General features: G+C 53.3%; 7 protein-coding genes across 7 annotated transcripts; 2 read left to right on the forward strand and 5 right to left on the reverse strand.

Annotated features, from left to right (window-relative positions):
* Window positions 1–701: 701 nt before the first annotated feature.
* On the reverse strand, window positions 702–2,407 carry DACRYDRAFT_108349 (uncharacterized protein; the record flags this gene model as incomplete). The annotated part of the gene is made up of 5 exons (XM_040768637.1): window positions 702–1,585; window positions 1,633–1,793; window positions 1,844–2,214; window positions 2,267–2,300; window positions 2,349–2,407. 5 exons carry the CDS (start codon window positions 2,405–2,407, stop codon window positions 702–704), a joined length of 1,509 nt encoding a protein of 502 aa, XP_040627913.1.
* Window positions 2,408–3,233: 826 nt separating this feature from the next.
* On the reverse strand, window positions 3,234–4,552 carry DACRYDRAFT_116855 (uncharacterized protein; the record flags this gene model as incomplete). Its single annotated transcript, XM_040770273.1, has 5 exons — window positions 3,234–3,638; window positions 3,697–3,808; window positions 3,858–4,137; window positions 4,189–4,349; window positions 4,401–4,552. 5 exons carry the CDS (start codon window positions 4,550–4,552, stop codon window positions 3,234–3,236), a joined length of 1,110 nt encoding a protein of 369 aa, XP_040627914.1.
* Window positions 4,553–6,035: 1,483 nt separating this feature from the next.
* DACRYDRAFT_22836 (uncharacterized protein) lies at window positions 6,036–8,329 on the reverse strand. The gene is made up of 7 exons (XM_040772975.1): window positions 7,893–8,329; window positions 7,811–7,844; window positions 7,642–7,762; window positions 7,334–7,589; window positions 7,118–7,278; window positions 6,778–7,069; window positions 6,036–6,730 (listed from the first exon to the last, which is right to left on the reverse strand). Exons 1-7 carry the CDS (start codon window positions 7,943–7,945, stop codon window positions 6,139–6,141), a joined length of 1,509 nt encoding a protein of 502 aa, XP_040627915.1. The 5' UTR covers window positions 7,946–8,329; the 3' UTR covers window positions 6,036–6,138.
* A 267-nt stretch (window positions 8,330–8,596) lies between these two features.
* Window positions 8,597–10,429, reverse strand: DACRYDRAFT_116857 (uncharacterized protein; the record flags this gene model as incomplete). The annotated part of the gene is made up of 6 exons (XM_040770274.1): window positions 10,316–10,429; window positions 10,227–10,260; window positions 10,065–10,176; window positions 9,578–10,018; window positions 9,255–9,528; window positions 8,597–9,200 (listed from the first exon to the last, which is right to left on the reverse strand). Exons 1-6 carry the CDS (start codon window positions 10,414–10,416, stop codon window positions 8,597–8,599), a joined length of 1,566 nt encoding a protein of 521 aa, XP_040627916.1. The 5' UTR covers window positions 10,417–10,429.
* A 708-nt stretch (window positions 10,430–11,137) lies between these two features.
* Window positions 11,138–12,750, forward strand: DACRYDRAFT_80470 (fumarate reductase flavo protein subunit; the record flags this gene model as incomplete). The annotated part of the gene is made up of 2 exons (XM_040776448.1): window positions 11,138–12,615; window positions 12,666–12,750. 2 exons carry the CDS (start codon window positions 11,138–11,140, stop codon window positions 12,748–12,750), a joined length of 1,563 nt encoding a protein of 520 aa, XP_040627917.1.
* A 133-nt stretch (window positions 12,751–12,883) lies between these two features.
* On the reverse strand, window positions 12,884–14,578 carry DACRYDRAFT_108354 (uncharacterized protein; the record flags this gene model as incomplete). Its single annotated transcript, XM_040768638.1, has 9 exons — window positions 12,884–13,025; window positions 13,071–13,359; window positions 13,411–13,654; window positions 13,705–13,786; window positions 13,836–14,034; window positions 14,087–14,150; window positions 14,197–14,212; window positions 14,258–14,331; window positions 14,387–14,578. The coding sequence occupies 9 exons, from the start codon at window positions 14,576–14,578 to the stop codon at window positions 12,884–12,886; spliced, it is 1,302 nt and encodes a 433-aa protein (XP_040627918.1).
* Window positions 14,579–16,252: 1,674 nt separating this feature from the next.
* Window positions 16,253–17,035, forward strand: DACRYDRAFT_28990 (uncharacterized protein; the record flags this gene model as incomplete). Its single annotated transcript, XM_040774306.1, has 1 exon — window positions 16,253–17,035. A coding segment is annotated over one exon (783 nt), but the record flags the coding sequence as incomplete, so codon positions are not given.
* Between the last annotated feature and the right edge of the window lie 29 nt (window positions 17,036–17,064).

The raw sequence follows: 17,064 nt of genomic DNA on the forward strand, positions 1-17,064 counted from the left end.
GGCGCGGAGCCGGGGACGGGGGATGATAGCTCTGCTAGGAGGAGTAGCGGGGGTAGGGTTCGTATGGGGCGGAAGGTGGGCATGGGCAGTGCAGATGGGGGTGGAGGTTGTTTTGTCCCTTGGGCTGGGGCTGGGGCTGGGGCCGGGGGAGTGGGAGGGGGAGGAGGAGTGGGAGGAAGAGTGGGAGGGGGGAAGGGGACAAATAGAGGGAGAGGGAGGGGAAGGGGAAGGGGAAGGGGAAGGGAAGAGCGAGGGAGAGGGAGAGGAGATAGATACGCACGAGCTGAGGGGCTGACGATGACGAGCGTGCCTGTCACTGAGTTTGTTTTTTTTTGTAAAGAATGGACTGATGTAGTGCAAGATCCGTTGTCACCGCTGAAAGTTGGGCGTGCTGGTGCTCTGCTTATACATACGATACTGATGCGAATCCTGATGGGATGGAGAGTGAGCACTTTGCGGGCACTTGGCGGACTGATGATTTCCGCCTGGGTCGTGTTGAGGAAGAGAGCGTGGGCGCTTTCGGCCGTCTCTCCAGGACTGAGGATGAGCGGCATATAGTAAATATCTTATGTCTGACAGGGGGAATAATGATGGATAGCGTACATAAATAAACCCGAAAAGCGAGTAAAAGTCGCAAAATAGTAAAGAGAGAAAGGGCGAAGGACGACATCGCATCAACATCAGCACCAAGCTACAGTGTATCACTGAGCATCCTGATACCCCGGCGGGGCTTCCTCGTGCTCTCCATGCCGGAGCCGTTGGTTCAGCACTTGCACCAAGTCGACCGTAGCCGCGTTCTCCAACAACGCCGGGCTCGCTACGGCTCCCGGTGCCTGTACTCTAGATCTGCCCGGCGCGGTTAGCGCGTCCGACGTGGCCGTGCTATCTGATAACGTTCCGGGTTGGGGGGAGGACGCTTGCACGGTGTTGAAATTTGACGATGAGGGCGTGAGCGGTGGTCGGGCACTGGCATCTGGTACGCCTCGCCGGTCGAAGTACCCTCGCCCGGCCTTGGGATCCGACATCGACATCGGGCTGTAGGGTACGGCAGGCCTGAGCCCTGCGGGGGAGACGAGGTCAGTGACTTCCGACATTGCCGGGAACGGTTCTGCATCCGTTGCATTTTGTGTGCGACGCCGCCAATAGAGAAAGAAGAGGACGAGCAGCATGAGGATCCCCAGACCGCCGATGGCGCCTACTACAGCGCCGGCTATCGTACCGCCGGAAATTGAGGAACCGTTCCCATTTTGATCGGGAGAGGCGGTTGGACTGGTTAGTGCTGAAGTCGTACCTGAATTGCTTGAGCCAGCACTTTCTAACTGCAGCAAGATAATGGCATCCAGGTTTACACAATACGTGGGATTCGTTATGTTCAAATCTGGGCCATTGGGTTGATTCGGATCGTAGTCGGCAATAGCCAAAGTGTAGCTTGTGGTGGGATCTAGTCCTCCAGCCATGAACAGAACCTGCTTGTACGAATGCCAGAATGTGCTGGCATTGTATACGCTCTGTACTCCCTGGAAAGAGATCGTATACCCGAAGGTATTGGTGTCCGGACTGCCGATCAGCATGACGGCTGTTGTTTCTGCTTTCGATCAGCACCTCACTGTCTTGGAGCAGTGGATCACTGACCATTGAAAGTATATGCGGCCGAGACGGAGCTGTCGTACGCGCATGCATAAGAATGCGTCTCGTTATAGTCCGACGGATCCTCCGATTGCAACCATGGCCAGGGCTGGTAGTTCCAACCTGGATTCCTGTCATCGATTGTCACCGGGTTGACTGGTGCGGCACTGGACGCCTTTAATTAGTTAAGTCTCCTCGTAGGAAAGTTCAGACCTACCCCGGAGCACCAGCGCTGATCTGTGTGATCCCACCATAGAAATCGAAGCTCGAGTCCGCGTTGGGAAGCGAGATGTTGAGTCCCACAGTGAGTGATCTGTAGGCCAACCCCCCGGCACCGACAATGGTCTTCGCTTGGGGCCATTCAGAGCAGGTACTGTCCGCGGGCAGACCCGAAGTCGCGATCGTATGTCCGTTGACAGTCAAGTTGAACGTGACACCGGTATCGTGTGTCAGACATAACCAGTATCCCGTGCCTTCAAATTGGATCTCAAAACTTGCTCCGTTGTATTGAGTGTGGCGGAATGGAGTTCCTATGCCGTCGTTACCAGCAACATATACAGTTGCGCCAGAATAGGAGGCGTTCCACCCCTGGAACGAGTATTATTAGCTATCAGACTCTGTTCCTTCCACCGAGTCCGACCTGTGTGGCAAGTCCATCTCGCTGCGGAGCGTAGCTGGTCGGGATCAGCGACGATCTTATCCAAACTGAGTCACGAACTCACTTCCACAATGGACTTTCGGACCCAAGAGTGACGTTATAAGGGACGATTGAGGAAGACATGCTTTCGAGAGCTCCACGACGTAGGAATTGACAACGAGGTCACGGACTGGCCTGGCTTAAGGAGTTTTCATACACATGCGCGGTCTCCTTGCAGTCTGAGCTTTCCGCAAGGAACACGGAGACACCGTGCCCAAGCCTCGCACATTCCGGTTTCAGCAGTTTTTTCAGTAACCCCGACCGATGTTTATGAGGTGACAGGTTGAGAAGACTGGATCTAGCGCCCAACCCGTCCCCGTGCATAGCTTTGGTATTACCTTGGGCGTTTCGTGCCTTCCCATCAACGGAGACAACGCCTCTTCTTTTTTCGCGAGGGCACACTAAGCCTTATTAGCATCGAGGGGCGATGATTACCATAAGGCGTCAAGCGGCTATCATCCACCATCGGGGCACACCGTTTGCAGGCGTTTTCCCAAGGCAACTTCTTCGCACTTTCCTTATGGAAAAAGACCCTTTTAATCCGTAAGGCCGCACGGAGCAGGCAGCTATGTATCCTGCAGCTATAGTCTGCGCGTACTAGTACTGTTATCCCTCGTATGTTGTTCTCCAAAATATGCGTGGCATGAACACTTTCTTGCGGAACAGTCTGATGGATGGAGCACGCCAAGACAGTGAAGCGCAGTGTTAATATCACTAATAGTACTAGTGGTCGCTGCCACCTGAGAGGCCGCACCATGACCGTTGACAATATCACAATCAGGAGTGCCCAGGTACAATGGATAACCTCATGCGAGGGAACAAATTCTTGGCTACCACTACATGATACCAGAACAAGCAAAATGCAACAAGTAAAATTAAGGTGAGACTGAGATATCTTACGTAGCCTAACTCAATTTTCATACTGGGGAGGCTCCTCGAGGTTGTCGGCTTGGTCGACACGTAACCTTTGATTTAAGATGGCTATCAAATCGTCGGTAGGTGCATTCTGCAAAACTTCCTGTGCATGTCGAGTGTCGTTGCCTCCTGAAGTTTCACCTCCACGCCGTTGCCGAATCTGAGTGTGACCTGCCTTCTCGTATGGCGATCGTGTTGACATCTCCGCCTTGAAGCTCGATGATGACGTCGCCCCGATAACAACGGATATTGGTGCATCAGAAGCGAATGCTGATGTTAGCGGGTCTGAAGGGGGAGAAACGAAAGGAATCGGGTCCGGTGGTTGAACCATATTGGGACCATTCACCGAACCATCGATTGAACTGCTGTAAACCGCATGACCGGTGTTTTCCGTAGAAAACTGAGCGGGTTTCCGCAGCCGTAACAGTAAGAAGATGACGCAAGCGATAATAGATCACAATGATGCCGATTGCGATGCCAGCGATAGCACCACTAGATAGGCCGTTGGAACCGGACGGACCAGTAGTCCCGAGACCGGCACCATTGGACGTCGATGTTGATGTTGCGTTGCTGCACACAGCGTGAGAGAACGGAAGCTAGAAAGAAGATTCCGACATACGCTGGAAGCAACACTGGAACTATAACAGCCGCGTCCAAGTTAACACACCAAAAACCGCTGGTGTTCAGGCCTGGTGGCCCAGTCGGTTGATTGACATCAAAGTCCAGTAGTGTCAAGTTGTATGTCTGCGTTGGGTCCAGTCCACCCGCGAAAAACATGACCTGTCGCTGCGCCCACCAGAAATTGGTGGCATTATAGACTGTCTCAGCGTTGTTGAACTGGACCGTGTAGCCAAATGAATTAGACGCCGGAGATCCAATGATCTCGATGATGGAGGAACCTACAGATCATCGTCAATTGAGTACTTGTGGCAAGCGGAAACAGATTCTACCGCTGAACTGGATCGCCGCAGTGACCTGCTCGAGGTAGTTGCAAGCATAAGAATGAGTGCCGCCGTAATCCCCTAGAGCTGACGCTTCCAACCATACGAATGGCTGATATTCCCATCGATTACTAGTATTATCAATGAACTGTTCTGGCTGGATGGTTGTGCTGACATTGAAAATCAGCACAGAAGTACAGTCGGCCAGTCTGGTTACTTACCCTGCCGGGCCGGCACTCAGAGTCACCACACCCCCATAGAAATCAAGGCTCTGTCCCGAACCAGTTATGGCCACACTGAACGTCGCAGTATGTGATCCGTAGCTGAGACCATCGGCGATGAGGAGAACTTCCGATCCCCAAAAGTGGAACATGCTAGGTCTGTGGACGATCCGAGCTTTTGAACAGGTTGGTTGTCTACCGTGAATTGGTATCCGGATCGATTATTCAAGGTGAAACAAAGATACAGAGCCGTTCCTTCGACTGAAATAAGCGCCCGGACATCCACGCAAATGATTGCAGGCTTACCTTCAAACTGGAGTGAAAACCCGGCTCCATTCAGCGCAGTGCGTCGATAAGGCGTTCCTTGACCAGTCGCGCCTTCATTTCCCGCCCATACCGGGGAATTAGTATAGGAAGAGTTCCACCCCTACATTTGAGGACATAATGAAACAGTGTCACTGATCGCAATATGGGAGGATCTACCGCGGTAACAAGTCCTTCGCGGGCAGGGTATACCTGACAGAGAGTTAGGCGAAATAACACGAGATAGGATAGTACTCTTTACTGAAAGGTTGGGCTTTCTTCTCCCAGAGTAAGATTGTACGCCGTGACCATGGTAGAAACTGGGACAGTGACGGAGGATATCCATTCCCGTCTAGATGTGGTGCCAAAGGGTCACCTCATCCGGGCTGTGCGCGCATATTCAAACTGCTACTATAGGGTAACACTGCTCAGCCTTCGCTTGATGCGGGGGCAAGCACATATTCCGGATGCGTGTTTCGCACGGCCCGGCATGTAACGGTCACGGCTGGCGGCATATCACAATATTGAATATTGAGGTCAATAAAGAATTCGAAATATATCTGCCCCTTGTCTCATGGGCATGGTTGGGTCAATTGATCTGACCATGGCTCTGAAATGCGTCTCGTCCAAGACACCGATCCAAATAGAGTTCTTGAGTCGCCTGCATATCTGGCAGCACCATCAAACCGAAAAGGCACTTGTCCACTGCCAGAGCTCCACCCGTGACAGAATTTGGTAGGAACCTTCACCATAGCCGTATTCTAATTTCGCCCGCTCTTCCCTTGAACCACAAAAACATCAGAGATCAACACAGTGTTAATCCCACCAAACTACAGGCCGAAGCATGGGTCTTCAAGACAATATTGTTGCCGAAAGCAGTGAAGGATGTTGGTAAGGGCCTCGGGAAGGGCCGCCGGGTAACGGTCGTGGCTACAAAGTGTGAACCCTAGCTCCGTAGCTCAGACTAGAAGGTGGACGAATCACGTGCAATTTGTACATGTATACCTCACCCCCCCCTCGCTGTTTCCCCGCCATCTGCGTGCCCCCGAGGACTGTTCATATTTCAAGTCCATCCCATGCCTCTCGCGACTCTCGTCCTTCCGGGCCCGCAAGATGCTGCTTCTGTTATCCCTGCAGTGGGCGACAAGTGTCGCTGCCAGGCGTGCGGTTATAGCACGTGCCGCTGCGTACAGCAGGCTTCATAATCACATAGGACATTAATATCAGGATCTTCCCAACCTTTTGAATTTTGCTTTAGCTCTCGTTGAGCATTTCCAGACGCTCAATCCTACCCCACATTCTCACAAACCTCGTACTGAGCACGGCCGAGTGAACAAATCCTTGGCTAACATTACAACAAGACCGAAAAAATGCAGCAACTAGAAATGAGAGAGAAACAAGGTGACATTTAGATATTTTATGCAGTCCGACTCGATCAACCATACTGGGGAGGTTCCTCGATGTTATCCGCCTGTTCCCTCCGTAATCTCTGGTTTAAGATAGTTACCAAATCAACCGTAGGTGCATTCTGCAGAACCTCATTAGTGAGTCGAGGGTCGCTGCTCCCCGAGGTTCCGCCTTCCGACGTCGTACCACGGCCGTGCCGAACCTGGGTATAAGGTACGTTCGGATATGGCGATCGTGTTGTCTTCTCCGTTCTGAAGCTCGATGATGATGTCGCCCCACCAAGGAGCGATATCGGTGCATCAGAAGTGAAAGCTGATGTTGGCAGGTCTGAAGGGGGAGGAACGAAGGGAGTTGGCTCTGGTGGTTGAGGTGTACCGAAAGAGCGGCTGAATACTGCGTGACCGTTGCTTTCCATGTGAGACCGGGCGCGTTTCCGCATTCGCGATAGCAGGAAAATGACGAAGGCAACAATGGCCAGAATCACAACGATGCCAATCACAATGCCAGCAATGGCACCACCCGATAGCCCGCTGGAACCGGAAGAGCCAGTACCTCCGGTGTCGGCATTACTAGACTGAGTGGCACCGCCAATACCCGTTATCGATGACGATGACGTAGTCCTGCACACAACGTAAGAGAGTGAGCCGGAAGAAATATATCAACATACGTGGTGGACGAGTCTGGAAGAGTGCCTTGAACCAGAACGGCCGCGTCCAAGTTAACACAATAAGTACCGCTGGTGTTCAAGCCTGGTGGCCCATTCGGTTGGTTAGCATCGTAGTCGATAAGTGTCAGACTGTACGTGTGCGTTGGCTCCAGCCCACCCGCAAAGTACATGACCTGTTGATTAGCCCACCAATAATTGGTGGAATTATACACTGTCTCAACGTTGTTGAACTGGATGGTGTAGCCGAATGAATTAGGCGCCGGAGATCCGATGAGCATGACGATGGAAGAACCTAGGCATTATCGTCAAGCGGGTACTAGGGCCAACTGAATACAAGCACCGTTGAACTGGATTGTCGCCGTGACCTCAGCAAGGTAATTGCAAGCATATGAATGAGTGCCGTTATATTCACCCGTGGACGACCCTTGTGGCCACGGCCAAGGTTGATATTGCCATACAGGACTGCGATCATCAATGTACTGGCGTGGTTGTACCATTGTGCTGACAATCGACTCAGATCAGCACACGAGCATGCTTGGGCAGTCTGATTACTCACCCCTGTGGGCCCGCACTCAGAGTCACAACACCTCCATAGAAATCTAAACTCTCTCCTGTGCCAGACATGGTTGTATTAAATGTCGCTATGTGTGAACCATAGGGAAGCTTATTGGCATAGAGGAGAGTTTGTGCTCCTGGAAACGTGGAACATGCCAAATCACTGGATGGTGCAACCGTGGTATAAGCCACGTTATCAATCGTCAAGTGGTATACCGCTTGATTATTTGAGGTGAGACAGAGGTACAGTGCCGTTCCTTAACTCTGGTGTAAGCGCACCGCTGTCTCTACAAATCACTGAAGACTTACCTTCGAAGTTGAGTGTAAATCCGGCCCCGTTCAGTTCGGTGTGGCGATAAGGCGTGCCAATACCAGTGGTACCTTCATTGCCGAGCCATACTGTAGTACCACTGTAGGAGGAGTTCCAGCCCTACTTAGAATAAGACATTGTCGCTGGTCAAGATGCAAGGGAATTTACCGCAGTAGCCGGCCCATCACGGACAGGGCTATACCTAAGAGAGAGTGAGGGCGAGTAAGACCAGATTATGGATCATGCTTGCTGGAATGTTGGACTCTCTTCTCCTAAAGTGATGTTGTACGGTTGGATCGACATGATCGCAACAGTGAAAGCGCAAATTCCAGCTGTCCACTATCTGCGGGAGTGGAGAGGTCCAAGGAGAGTTCCCTGCCAGCTAACCTGTGCGCACCGCCCGAGAATCCATGTTCCTGTTGCAACCCGTTTTGACTCATGATCAGCGGCCTCATGAGCAATGTTGGCAAAGGAGGTTTGTGATCCGACACTCTATCTTCGTCTGATGGAGCATGTGTTCCTGGTTCTCGCGCACGAGGCGCCACGGGAGAGAGGGTGCAACCTTGACATCGCCTAGCGCCGCCTTCGGAATAACAACTTAAACGGCGCTGGAGTGGATGTTCTGTCTAGGACACTGCCAGAGCTCAAGCAAGAAGGTGATTGCGCATTAGCGGTTGTCTAGACAAGTTGCACCATGACAATGAGGGATCATCAACAACGTCAATGTGTTCTTACCAGACCGGAGGCTTTTGACATGAGATCCCTTCAGGAATGTAACACGTGTTGATGCGAACAAATGCCATTATTGGAAGATCTGTCCCATCAGAGGCGGGTACATCTACGAATGCGGGCAAATCCGGTAATATTGAATTGCGCTAGATTACAAATTACAAATCACGACATCCGCGGATGAAAATATTATGATACGAAATGTAAGTATTGTCCTTGCGTCCATCACGGTGCATGTTCGCCGTACATGGGCGGCTCTTCCCCAACTTCTGGCGCCGCTCTGCTAAGCCTCGAATTGAGAATGCTGACGAGGTCCACCGTTGCTGCATTCTGCAGCATCTCTGCTGTCACAGTCGTTGCCTCAGACGGAGATGGAGAAGTAGGCAACCCACTGGAGCTGCCTTCTAGTAAGTGGGTATCTGAGGACGATGAGGTATGGGTCATTCGCCTTGCACTCTTCTCGTTCTTCCATCTTGTACTTGCAGCGGGTGGCGGTCCGCCAGATAAAGGCCGCGTGGGAAGAGGCGGTATGACGAAGGGTGTTGGTTCTGGCCCTGGCGTCTGGACCACATTGCGAATTTCTTGGATTTGAGGAGTTGGGGGTCGACTGCCAGCCTCGCTAAGAGCGATTTCTCGGAAGTCTCCGGATGAACTTTGTTGTCCGCGCCGCCACAGGAAGAAAACGACAAGCAATATGAGACCAATCATACCACCGACGACCGCCACTACAATCCCCACGATGGCGCCTCTCGATAGGCCACTGCTACCGTTGCTGACGCCGCCCTGAGAGCCGATAGATCCATTTGGTTGAGAACCGCCATTAGGTGATCTGGAAAACGCACCGTCAGGTTGAGCAGGCATGAACTCCAGCCAGTACACTTACGAGCCGGAAGAGATGGGTTGGGACAGCTTTATAGCGTCCAGATTGAAGCAGTTCTGTATGTCTGGGACACCATTTGGAAGGTTTGGATTGAAGTTGGTGATGGTGATGGTGTAGGAGCTTGAAGGATCAAGATTATCGGCAAAGTACATCGTCTGCCCTTCGGTCCACCAATTGTTCGTGGCATTATATAAACCATTATTGTGGTTCGTCAACTGTACAGTGAATCCAAAAGTGTTCGGTGCTTCTATGCCGATTACCTGCACGACCGATGAACCTGGGGAACACTTGGTGAACATGCAAGACAGCTGACGGCAGTGACGAACCATTGAATGTCAATGATGCAGAAGTGCCTGGATGATAGACACACGTGGAAGTGTGACTTCCGTTGATGTCCTGAGGAGAAGCGGTCGAAACCCAGTCAGCCGGAGGCGAATAGCTCCATCGAGGATCGGTATCGTCGATGACCACGGGTGTGGATGAAATGGACTGCCCAGAGGAAGCCGTAGCACCTAATGTTACGATACCACCGTAGAACTCCAGTGAACCTTGATTATGCGGTATTGTCGCGTTGAATTCGGCTGTATGCGTGCCGTACGGCAAACCATCGGCGATCAGCAGGGTTTGCGGCCCATGATTCGGATCATGCGAGAAGCCACTGCATGCCGCATCCGACCCCAGGCCCAAGTTGTATACGGCATGTCCATCAACCGAGAAACTGTATCCAGCGCCACCAAGGGCGCTTAGGCAAAGGTAGAGTGCGGTTCCTGCCAGTGTCAGACGGAGAAATTCAGAGGGAGCTCTCGAACGCACCTTCCCATTCTAGCCAGAAACCAGCCTCATCCAGCTGCGTTCTTCGAAATGGCTGTCCGATTCCCGTTCCTTGCGACCATACCGTGCTTTCTGTATACGAAGAATTCCACCCCTAACATTTATTAGCCCGACAGTCCCAAAGAGTAGGTCAGGATTACGCACTTGCGCAACGTCACTGTCACGGAGAGGCGTGTACCTGAAGGAAGGTTGTATCAGCGAAGCAGACATGGATATCTTTGCATAACACTCACATCCATGTTGCGCTCTCTTCTCCTAACGTTAAGTTGAACGGCAATGTTATGGACGTCGAAGTCATTTGGTACGGGGAAGAAACTGAAAGGAAGCTAGGCATGCAACCATCTGGCAAGGGATATAAGAGAGGGAGACACCGAGTGGTGCCATGGTTATGAGCACGCGTGTCAGGTCGTTCGTGACTTATTCAACAGTGCTGGGCCAACGATCATGTCAAATGAAATGGGTGCAGTGCCGGATGGAATGGTACCAGTGCTCTAAAACTCTGCGCAGTCGGGCATCGCCGTTGGTGCAGATACAACAGGTCGTAAGCCATGGCCGTGTCGATCACCGTTTCAGAGATGGTGGTGGTTTCGGTTTATGTGTGAGGGCAGAGCAGCATAGCTTTGCGGGGTTATGAGGAAAGACATTTCGGACCCTATATGTCACAAAACCTATTGCGGCGTGGACATGATCCAGGTATTGACATATGATGGTATGTGCACGAGAGAACTTGTCTATTCTGCGAAATCGAATCTTGGTGCGACTCTTGCTCCAAACATATCTTAATGGAATCTGTCGGGCCGATAGTCGCCGGGCTAGGATCGGTGCCGGTATCTCGGCCGATGCACCCTCCGTATATGCACATGGCTGGCATACACTTTGACCTGGTAAACTGCACTTTAGCCGACGACTTGTTCACTTCTTGACGCCCTGAGCTGGGAAGCTGAAGAGCTCGAGTCTCTGAATTTCACTCTGCAACTGATCGAGTCACCCACGCAAGCTCTAATCTGAACCTGGCCCTATATTGCCTTTGAACGCTTCTATCCTCGATTCTTCTCATGGCTCAACCACCCTCCACTCTCTTTTTCGATTGCGTCGTCGTCGGTAGCGGTAATGCGGGCTTCTGCGCTGTACACTCCGCTGTGGAAAACGGTTGCTCGAGGGTCCTAATAGCTGATACATGCCCTGAATCATGGGCAGGAGGCAACAGCTACTTCACTGCCGGAGCGATGCGCACCGTTCACGGCGGACTGCAGGACCTGCTTCCTCTTGTTAACAACGTGCCTCCAGAAATGAGGGACAAGATCGATCTTGATCCCTACACTTCGGCCAACTACACGAACGATATCATGCGCCTGGGACAGAACAGGTCAGACCCCGCGCTCGTTAAAGCTCTCGTGGACGACTCTAGAGACGTCATCGGCTGGCTGAAGGAACACGTTGGCGTGAGGTTTATGCTGTCCTTCCATCGACAGGCATACGCCGTGAATGGGAGGCAACGGTTTTGGGGCGGTCTGCATCTGAGCACGGAGGACGGCGGCAAAGGGCTGATCGAGGACCATCGGAGGAAGGCCGGGGAAGAAGGTGTCGAAATCTGGTTTGACAGTCCTGCAATCCGTCTCATCGTCGAAGATGGCGCAGTGAAAGGGGTCGTCATATCCTGTGCAGGCGTCGAAACTCCCATTCGCGCCACAGGTGTTGTCCTAGCTTCAGGTGGGTTTGAAGCCAACCCCACCCTGCGAGAAAAATACCTCGGCGCGGAATGGAAGGAAGCGCGGGTAAGGGGAACGCCGTACAATCAAGGTGACGGGATCCTCCTCGCCTCGGCTGCTAACGCGGCGCACTACGGCGACTGGGCAGGATGTCACAGCACGTGCTGGGACGCCGCTGCTCCCCGAGACAGGGGTGACCAGGTCCTCTCGAATCAATTCACCAAGTCGGGCTATCCTCTCGGGCTGATGGTGAACGCCGATGGGAAGCGGTTTGTAGACGAAGGCGAAGACATGCGAAACTACACCTATGCCCGGTTTGGGAGGAAGATCCTCGAGCAGCCGGGGGGTATCGCTTGGCAAGTGTATGATGCTAAGGTCGTCCCCCTGTTAAGGAAAGAAGAGTACGCAGACGAGGTTGTGCGCAAGATCCGGGCTGAGACGCTCGACTCGCTCGCGGATGAACTCGTTCAAGACGGCCTGCTAGACCGGGGCGCTTTCCTGCACACGATAGAGGAGTACAACGCCGCCCTGGAGAACGTCCCTAACCCTCCAGGGTTTAATCCGGCGATCAAAGACGGCCTCTCGACCCAATCTGAACACGGAGGGCTCCAACTCCCCAAGACGAACTGGGCACAGACGGTCGACAAGCCCGGGTTCGTCGCAGTCAAGGTCTCCTGCGGGATCACATTCACGTTTGGAGGGTTGAGGGTGGACCCGAAAACGGCGGGGGTCTTAGACGAGCAGGGGAAGAGGGTGGAGGGGTTGTTCTGTACGGGTGAGATGGTTGGAGGGTTGTTTTATTCGAATTATCCGGGCGGGAGCGGGTATGTGGGATTGGCTTCTCGTGGTCGGTGCTGTTGATCGCAGGTTTTAGGTTGACCGCCGGTGCCGTATTTGGACGAAAGGCAGGAAGGGAAATTGGAAAGTCGGTCACCAAAGAGCATTCACAGTCTCAATAACCGGGCGAGATCGACACAAATGGAATAGATGGCACAAACGCGGAGTTCATACTACGAACTACAGAGTACAAGGAATCACAGATCAAACGCAGAAACACGAACATGGAACCATTTTGCCGCAGTATTTTCCTCTTCACTCGGCCCAGACGGGTTCGCCCTGCCATTTAGCCTTAGGTTGGTAGGTATTCTCGAGCTTCATACGCTCCCTGACCGAGACGTGGACGGTCGCCTTCGGCGGGAGAGTTGGGACCGAGCGCGCTTTCCCGAGATTGGGGCTGAAGAAACGTCAGTGACGGTCGCATCAAAGGTTGAGGACATACACATGAGTATACGTGATGGATCCGTTCGGCCCGTGATGCATATAGCTGAAGGGAATAAGCTCTAGGAACCACCAGGAGGGCGAGATAAGGAGCTGATCGGTGATCTTGGCCTTGACGTCGCCGTCGTAGCGCTTGTCGAGGTTGCGGATGCAATGGATGGGCAGGATAGGACGCTCCTCATGTGCAGCTTTGCCGTTTGTCACTCGGCCGCCCTCGGGCCGCTCGGGAAGCACAAAATCAGCTTTCTTGACCGCGTCTAGATCAAACTCAAGACCCGTATCGGTCAGTACTACGACTCCGTTAGCATGTGCGAGCGAGCGTATCAACAGCATATAGGTACCAATCTCGCGAAGCATCCATGCCATAGGGATCCGAGCAGGATCATACAGCTCCTCATTGGAGAAGTTCCCACCGCCGATCTCACCATGCCCACCAGAGAACCACACTTCCTGCATGTCGGTATCTTCCAGCCCGGCTACGGCATCAGCCTCTGCCGCGGCCTTGGAAAGCTGGGACAAGTTCAAATTGGCATGATAGTGGTTCGCCTTGAACTTTACGCGGCGCTCGTCCAGTGAAAGCGCATGCTATACGCTCATTGTAAGCCATGGATAGAGGTGCGAGACTGGGAACACACCCTGAAAATGCGAATATGGTTGCCCGAGGCGGTGAAGGGGAAACTGACGTTCCTAAAAATACCAACCGACTCGACCGTCTCCCTAAACACGATCAGCCCAGCCCAGTTCTTTCCTCCGGAAAAACGATTACCAAACACCAACAAAGTCGATAGAGACGGTGTTCGAGAACGTGCCCTTGAACGAGGTGCTCGCCTCCCACCCCGCCTTGTCTGTACGCATATACATCGAGTAGGCAAACGGAACCTGCTCGTCGTTCCCCCGTGGCAATAGGCCAACTTTATGTAGCATGCCTGCGAGCGCACGGGCGGTATAGGCGCCGCGAGAGAAGCCTTATTGCGGATCGAATGAGTCGGTCATGCATACATCTGAGAAACGACCTACCAAACAGGTAGATCCGGTCGCCGGGAACCCAGTTCTGCATTAGGAACGTGTAGCCACCCATGATCTACCTGGTGTTAGCAGGGCTATTGAAAACCGAATAGTGCGCATACATGATACTTGATATCCCTGGGCGAGGGTCAGCGTTTCCCATATTCGATGACGGTGACTTACCAGCCAACACCGTACGCTGCCATCTTTGCCAACCCAGAGAACAAGCCCGCCTTGACGGCCGTCCCCACTCCCGTCTACGCAATCAGCGTCAGTTCCACCCCTTGCAACTCTTGGTCCAGCAGGACATACCTGATAATACACCATCTGGTTCCTATAGTCATCTTTTTTCAGGAACGAGACGAGCTTGACGATGTTCGTGTTGGTCGTATCGAACAGGTCGCCAGTTCCGTCAAAGCACAGTACGAGCTTGCGACCCGAGGAGGGGGGAAGGCTTTGGTCGTTGAGCGTTGTCGACCCGGATGAAGAGGTGGGGAGGACCATAGTGAGATGTTATGAGAGAGCAGGGCGATGCCAGGGATGAAAGGGAGGGCCGGTCTTTAACCTCTCTGCCTTGCACCGATCAGCGAGCGAACGTAGATTTTCACGCGGGCCAAGTTCGAGAAATGACGTGGTGTTGCCCGATGTAACTGGCGCTACTGTGTGACTGATGGCCGAGACATTCCACCTGCTGGCAAGAGAACACGGGTCTCAGTTCACTTGGCTCAACCTCCCTCCCGATCTATAGCGTAAAGAGTCATGTGCCGCACTAAGAAGGTGAACGCAGCTCGCTGGGCCGGATGGGCACCTTCCACTCTGAGCCAGCCTCTCACAGAAGTACGGGCGTTATTCGCGACGCAAAGCATATGCTGAGCGGGATAGTCAACGGGCGGGGCCGAAGACCCTCAACGCCGTAATTGTTCGGCGAACCCTGGTTGTTGGATGGCTCGGAGGTTCCGTGCGTATGGACCGTCGGAGGAAAGTAGCTTCCGGTTGCATGTGCTAGAAGTCGTGGGAAACGTTCCTTCTGAGTGAGGTTATGGTCTGAATTTCCAAATCCGGTTGGGTCTCAAGTGAAATGCAAGGTTTAGGCTAGTCTCCCGCTAGCACTAGTCCTACCTGTTGGCTGGTGAGTTCATTCATGTTGGAAGAACGTAGGAGATCGCCTTCATCTTTGACGAATTAATCTTGCTCTTCGCTTGCGAAAGTCCATTTGTAAGAGGTCCGGGGCCGGCACTTTAGTAATAAACGCCTATATATGTTCGCTCCCAGGATCGAAAGGCAAGCTTGCTTTAACTTGTGGAGACAGCACAACATGTCGGTCAAGTTCTCTGAGCCGCCAAACCACTGGGCGCCATCCCCGTTTCGCACAATGCCATCGCTCAGATCACCAATCCGGTCTGTCAGTCAAGAGCCCCGTAAGCACCAACCCGTTCAACCCGGCCTGTGAGGGTCCAGGAACGCGGCGGAATACGTCCAAGAATAGAACGGTGATGGATGGGCATCCTGTTACCGTCTTGTTGCTGGACTGTGCTGTACACAAGCTGTATGAAGGTATGAATTATTACTTTACGAATGTATAATTCAGAGAAATAACCACTCAACTGGTGTTATAAGTAAGTGAACAACTCCGAATAGAAGTAACTTATAAATAGAATCCGCAGCCCTCTCCGCTCACGTCCTCCAGCAGCAGCAGCAGCAGCAGCATCATCATTCAACACGATGCCTCTCGACCTTGCGTCCAAGATGACAAAACGACATTGGAGACTGTTGCTCCTCTCCCTCATCCTCACCGGCGCTTTCCTCTTCTCACGCTCTTCATACCGTTCATTCACTCTATCGCCTCTTCCCATCAACGAATCTCTAAGTCCCATCAACTACGAGTTCACGGGAAACGTACCAGACCCGGTGCAGGTGGACGAACTGGACCCTCCCAGTCCACCGCTCACTTCACTGGGAGAAGAAGCAGATGCCTCATTCCACATCCTCACTCCCTCTGCTTATACCTTTCAGCTGACGCAGTTCATCTACCGCGCCTTCCCTCCCTCTCTCCACGCTGCCCTTCTAGCCGGTCTCAGCGCTACTCCCTCCTCTACCACCGACTCCCCTCCCCCAGCGATCCCAAAAAAGATCTGGCAAACCCACAGATCGCAGGAATCCGCACCGCTGGACACGACCCGCACGTGGTGGGAGACGAACCCAGAGCGTTCCGGCTGGAATAGGACGTTCCTGTCGGACGAAGGGGCGGACGAGTACGTGCGTTCGTACCTCGGCCCTCCAGGGGAAAGCGAGCTCGCATGGGTGTGGAATATACTGCCGAAAGGAGTGTTGAGGAGCGATATGCTCAGATACCTCGCGCTGCTCCTCGAGGGAGGGGTGTACAGCGACACGGATACCATCTGCCTGAAGCCTATTTCCCGGTGGGGCAGGGGGGCGCATCTATGGCCCGTCGAAGGAGGGGCAGAGATGTATGAGGGAGACGAGGAGGAGTCTGCTGCTGGCCTCCCGCCAAGAGGGGTTATCGTAGGTGTCGAAGCGGACGTAGGCACCAGACCAGACTGGCACGACTGGTGGCCCCGGCCTCTTCAAATCGTTCAATGGACACTCGCAGCCCCTCCACACCATCCGATCATGCTCGACGCGTTACGCCGGATCCACGCAGCGACGGCCTTCGCAGCGTCCTGGGTCGTACTCCAGAACGCTACCCATCCGGCCGGTAAGCCGCCCCACAACCGGCCCTGGGAACTCCGAGACGCGCGGGAAGAACATGGAGGGCCGATGAGCGTGATGGAGTGGACTGGGCCGGGGGTGTTCACGGATTCGGTCATGAGTTACTTGACGTGGGGCACGGGATGTGAGGGGCAGTGTGAGTCGGCGTTCGTTTGGCCTCTATTGAGAGGCGTGGAGAGGCCGGTGAGGTTGTTGGATGTCACTGTTTTGCCTGTTACTGGTGCGTTGCCCCCTCCTTCCTCCTTCCTTCCCCCCNCCCA

Source organism: Dacryopinax primogenitus (genome assembly GCF_000292625.1).
Source record: "Dacryopinax primogenitus strain DJM-731 SS1 chromosome Unknown DACRYscaffold_11, whole genome shotgun sequence".
Classification (NCBI taxonomy): Eukaryota; Fungi; Basidiomycota; class Dacrymycetes; order Dacrymycetales; family Dacrymycetaceae; genus Dacryopinax; species Dacryopinax primogenitus.

What these genes read in the sequence shown, in the direction of transcription:
- DACRYDRAFT_22836 (XM_040772975.1), bottom strand. Translation starts at nt 7,945, where the DNA reads ATGTCGATCCAACCGTACAACATCACTTTAGGAGAAGAGAGTCCAACA. An exon ending in GAAGAGAGTCCAACATTCCA is followed by an intron (nt 7,845 to 7,892) that starts GCAAGCATGATC and finishes ACTCTCTCTTAG; the next exon opens with GTATAGCCCTGTCCGTGATG. An exon ending in CTTCCAGACTCGTCCACCAC is followed by an intron (nt 6,731 to 6,777) that starts GTATGTTGATAT and finishes CGTTGTGTGCAG; the next exon opens with GACTACGTCATCGTCATCGA.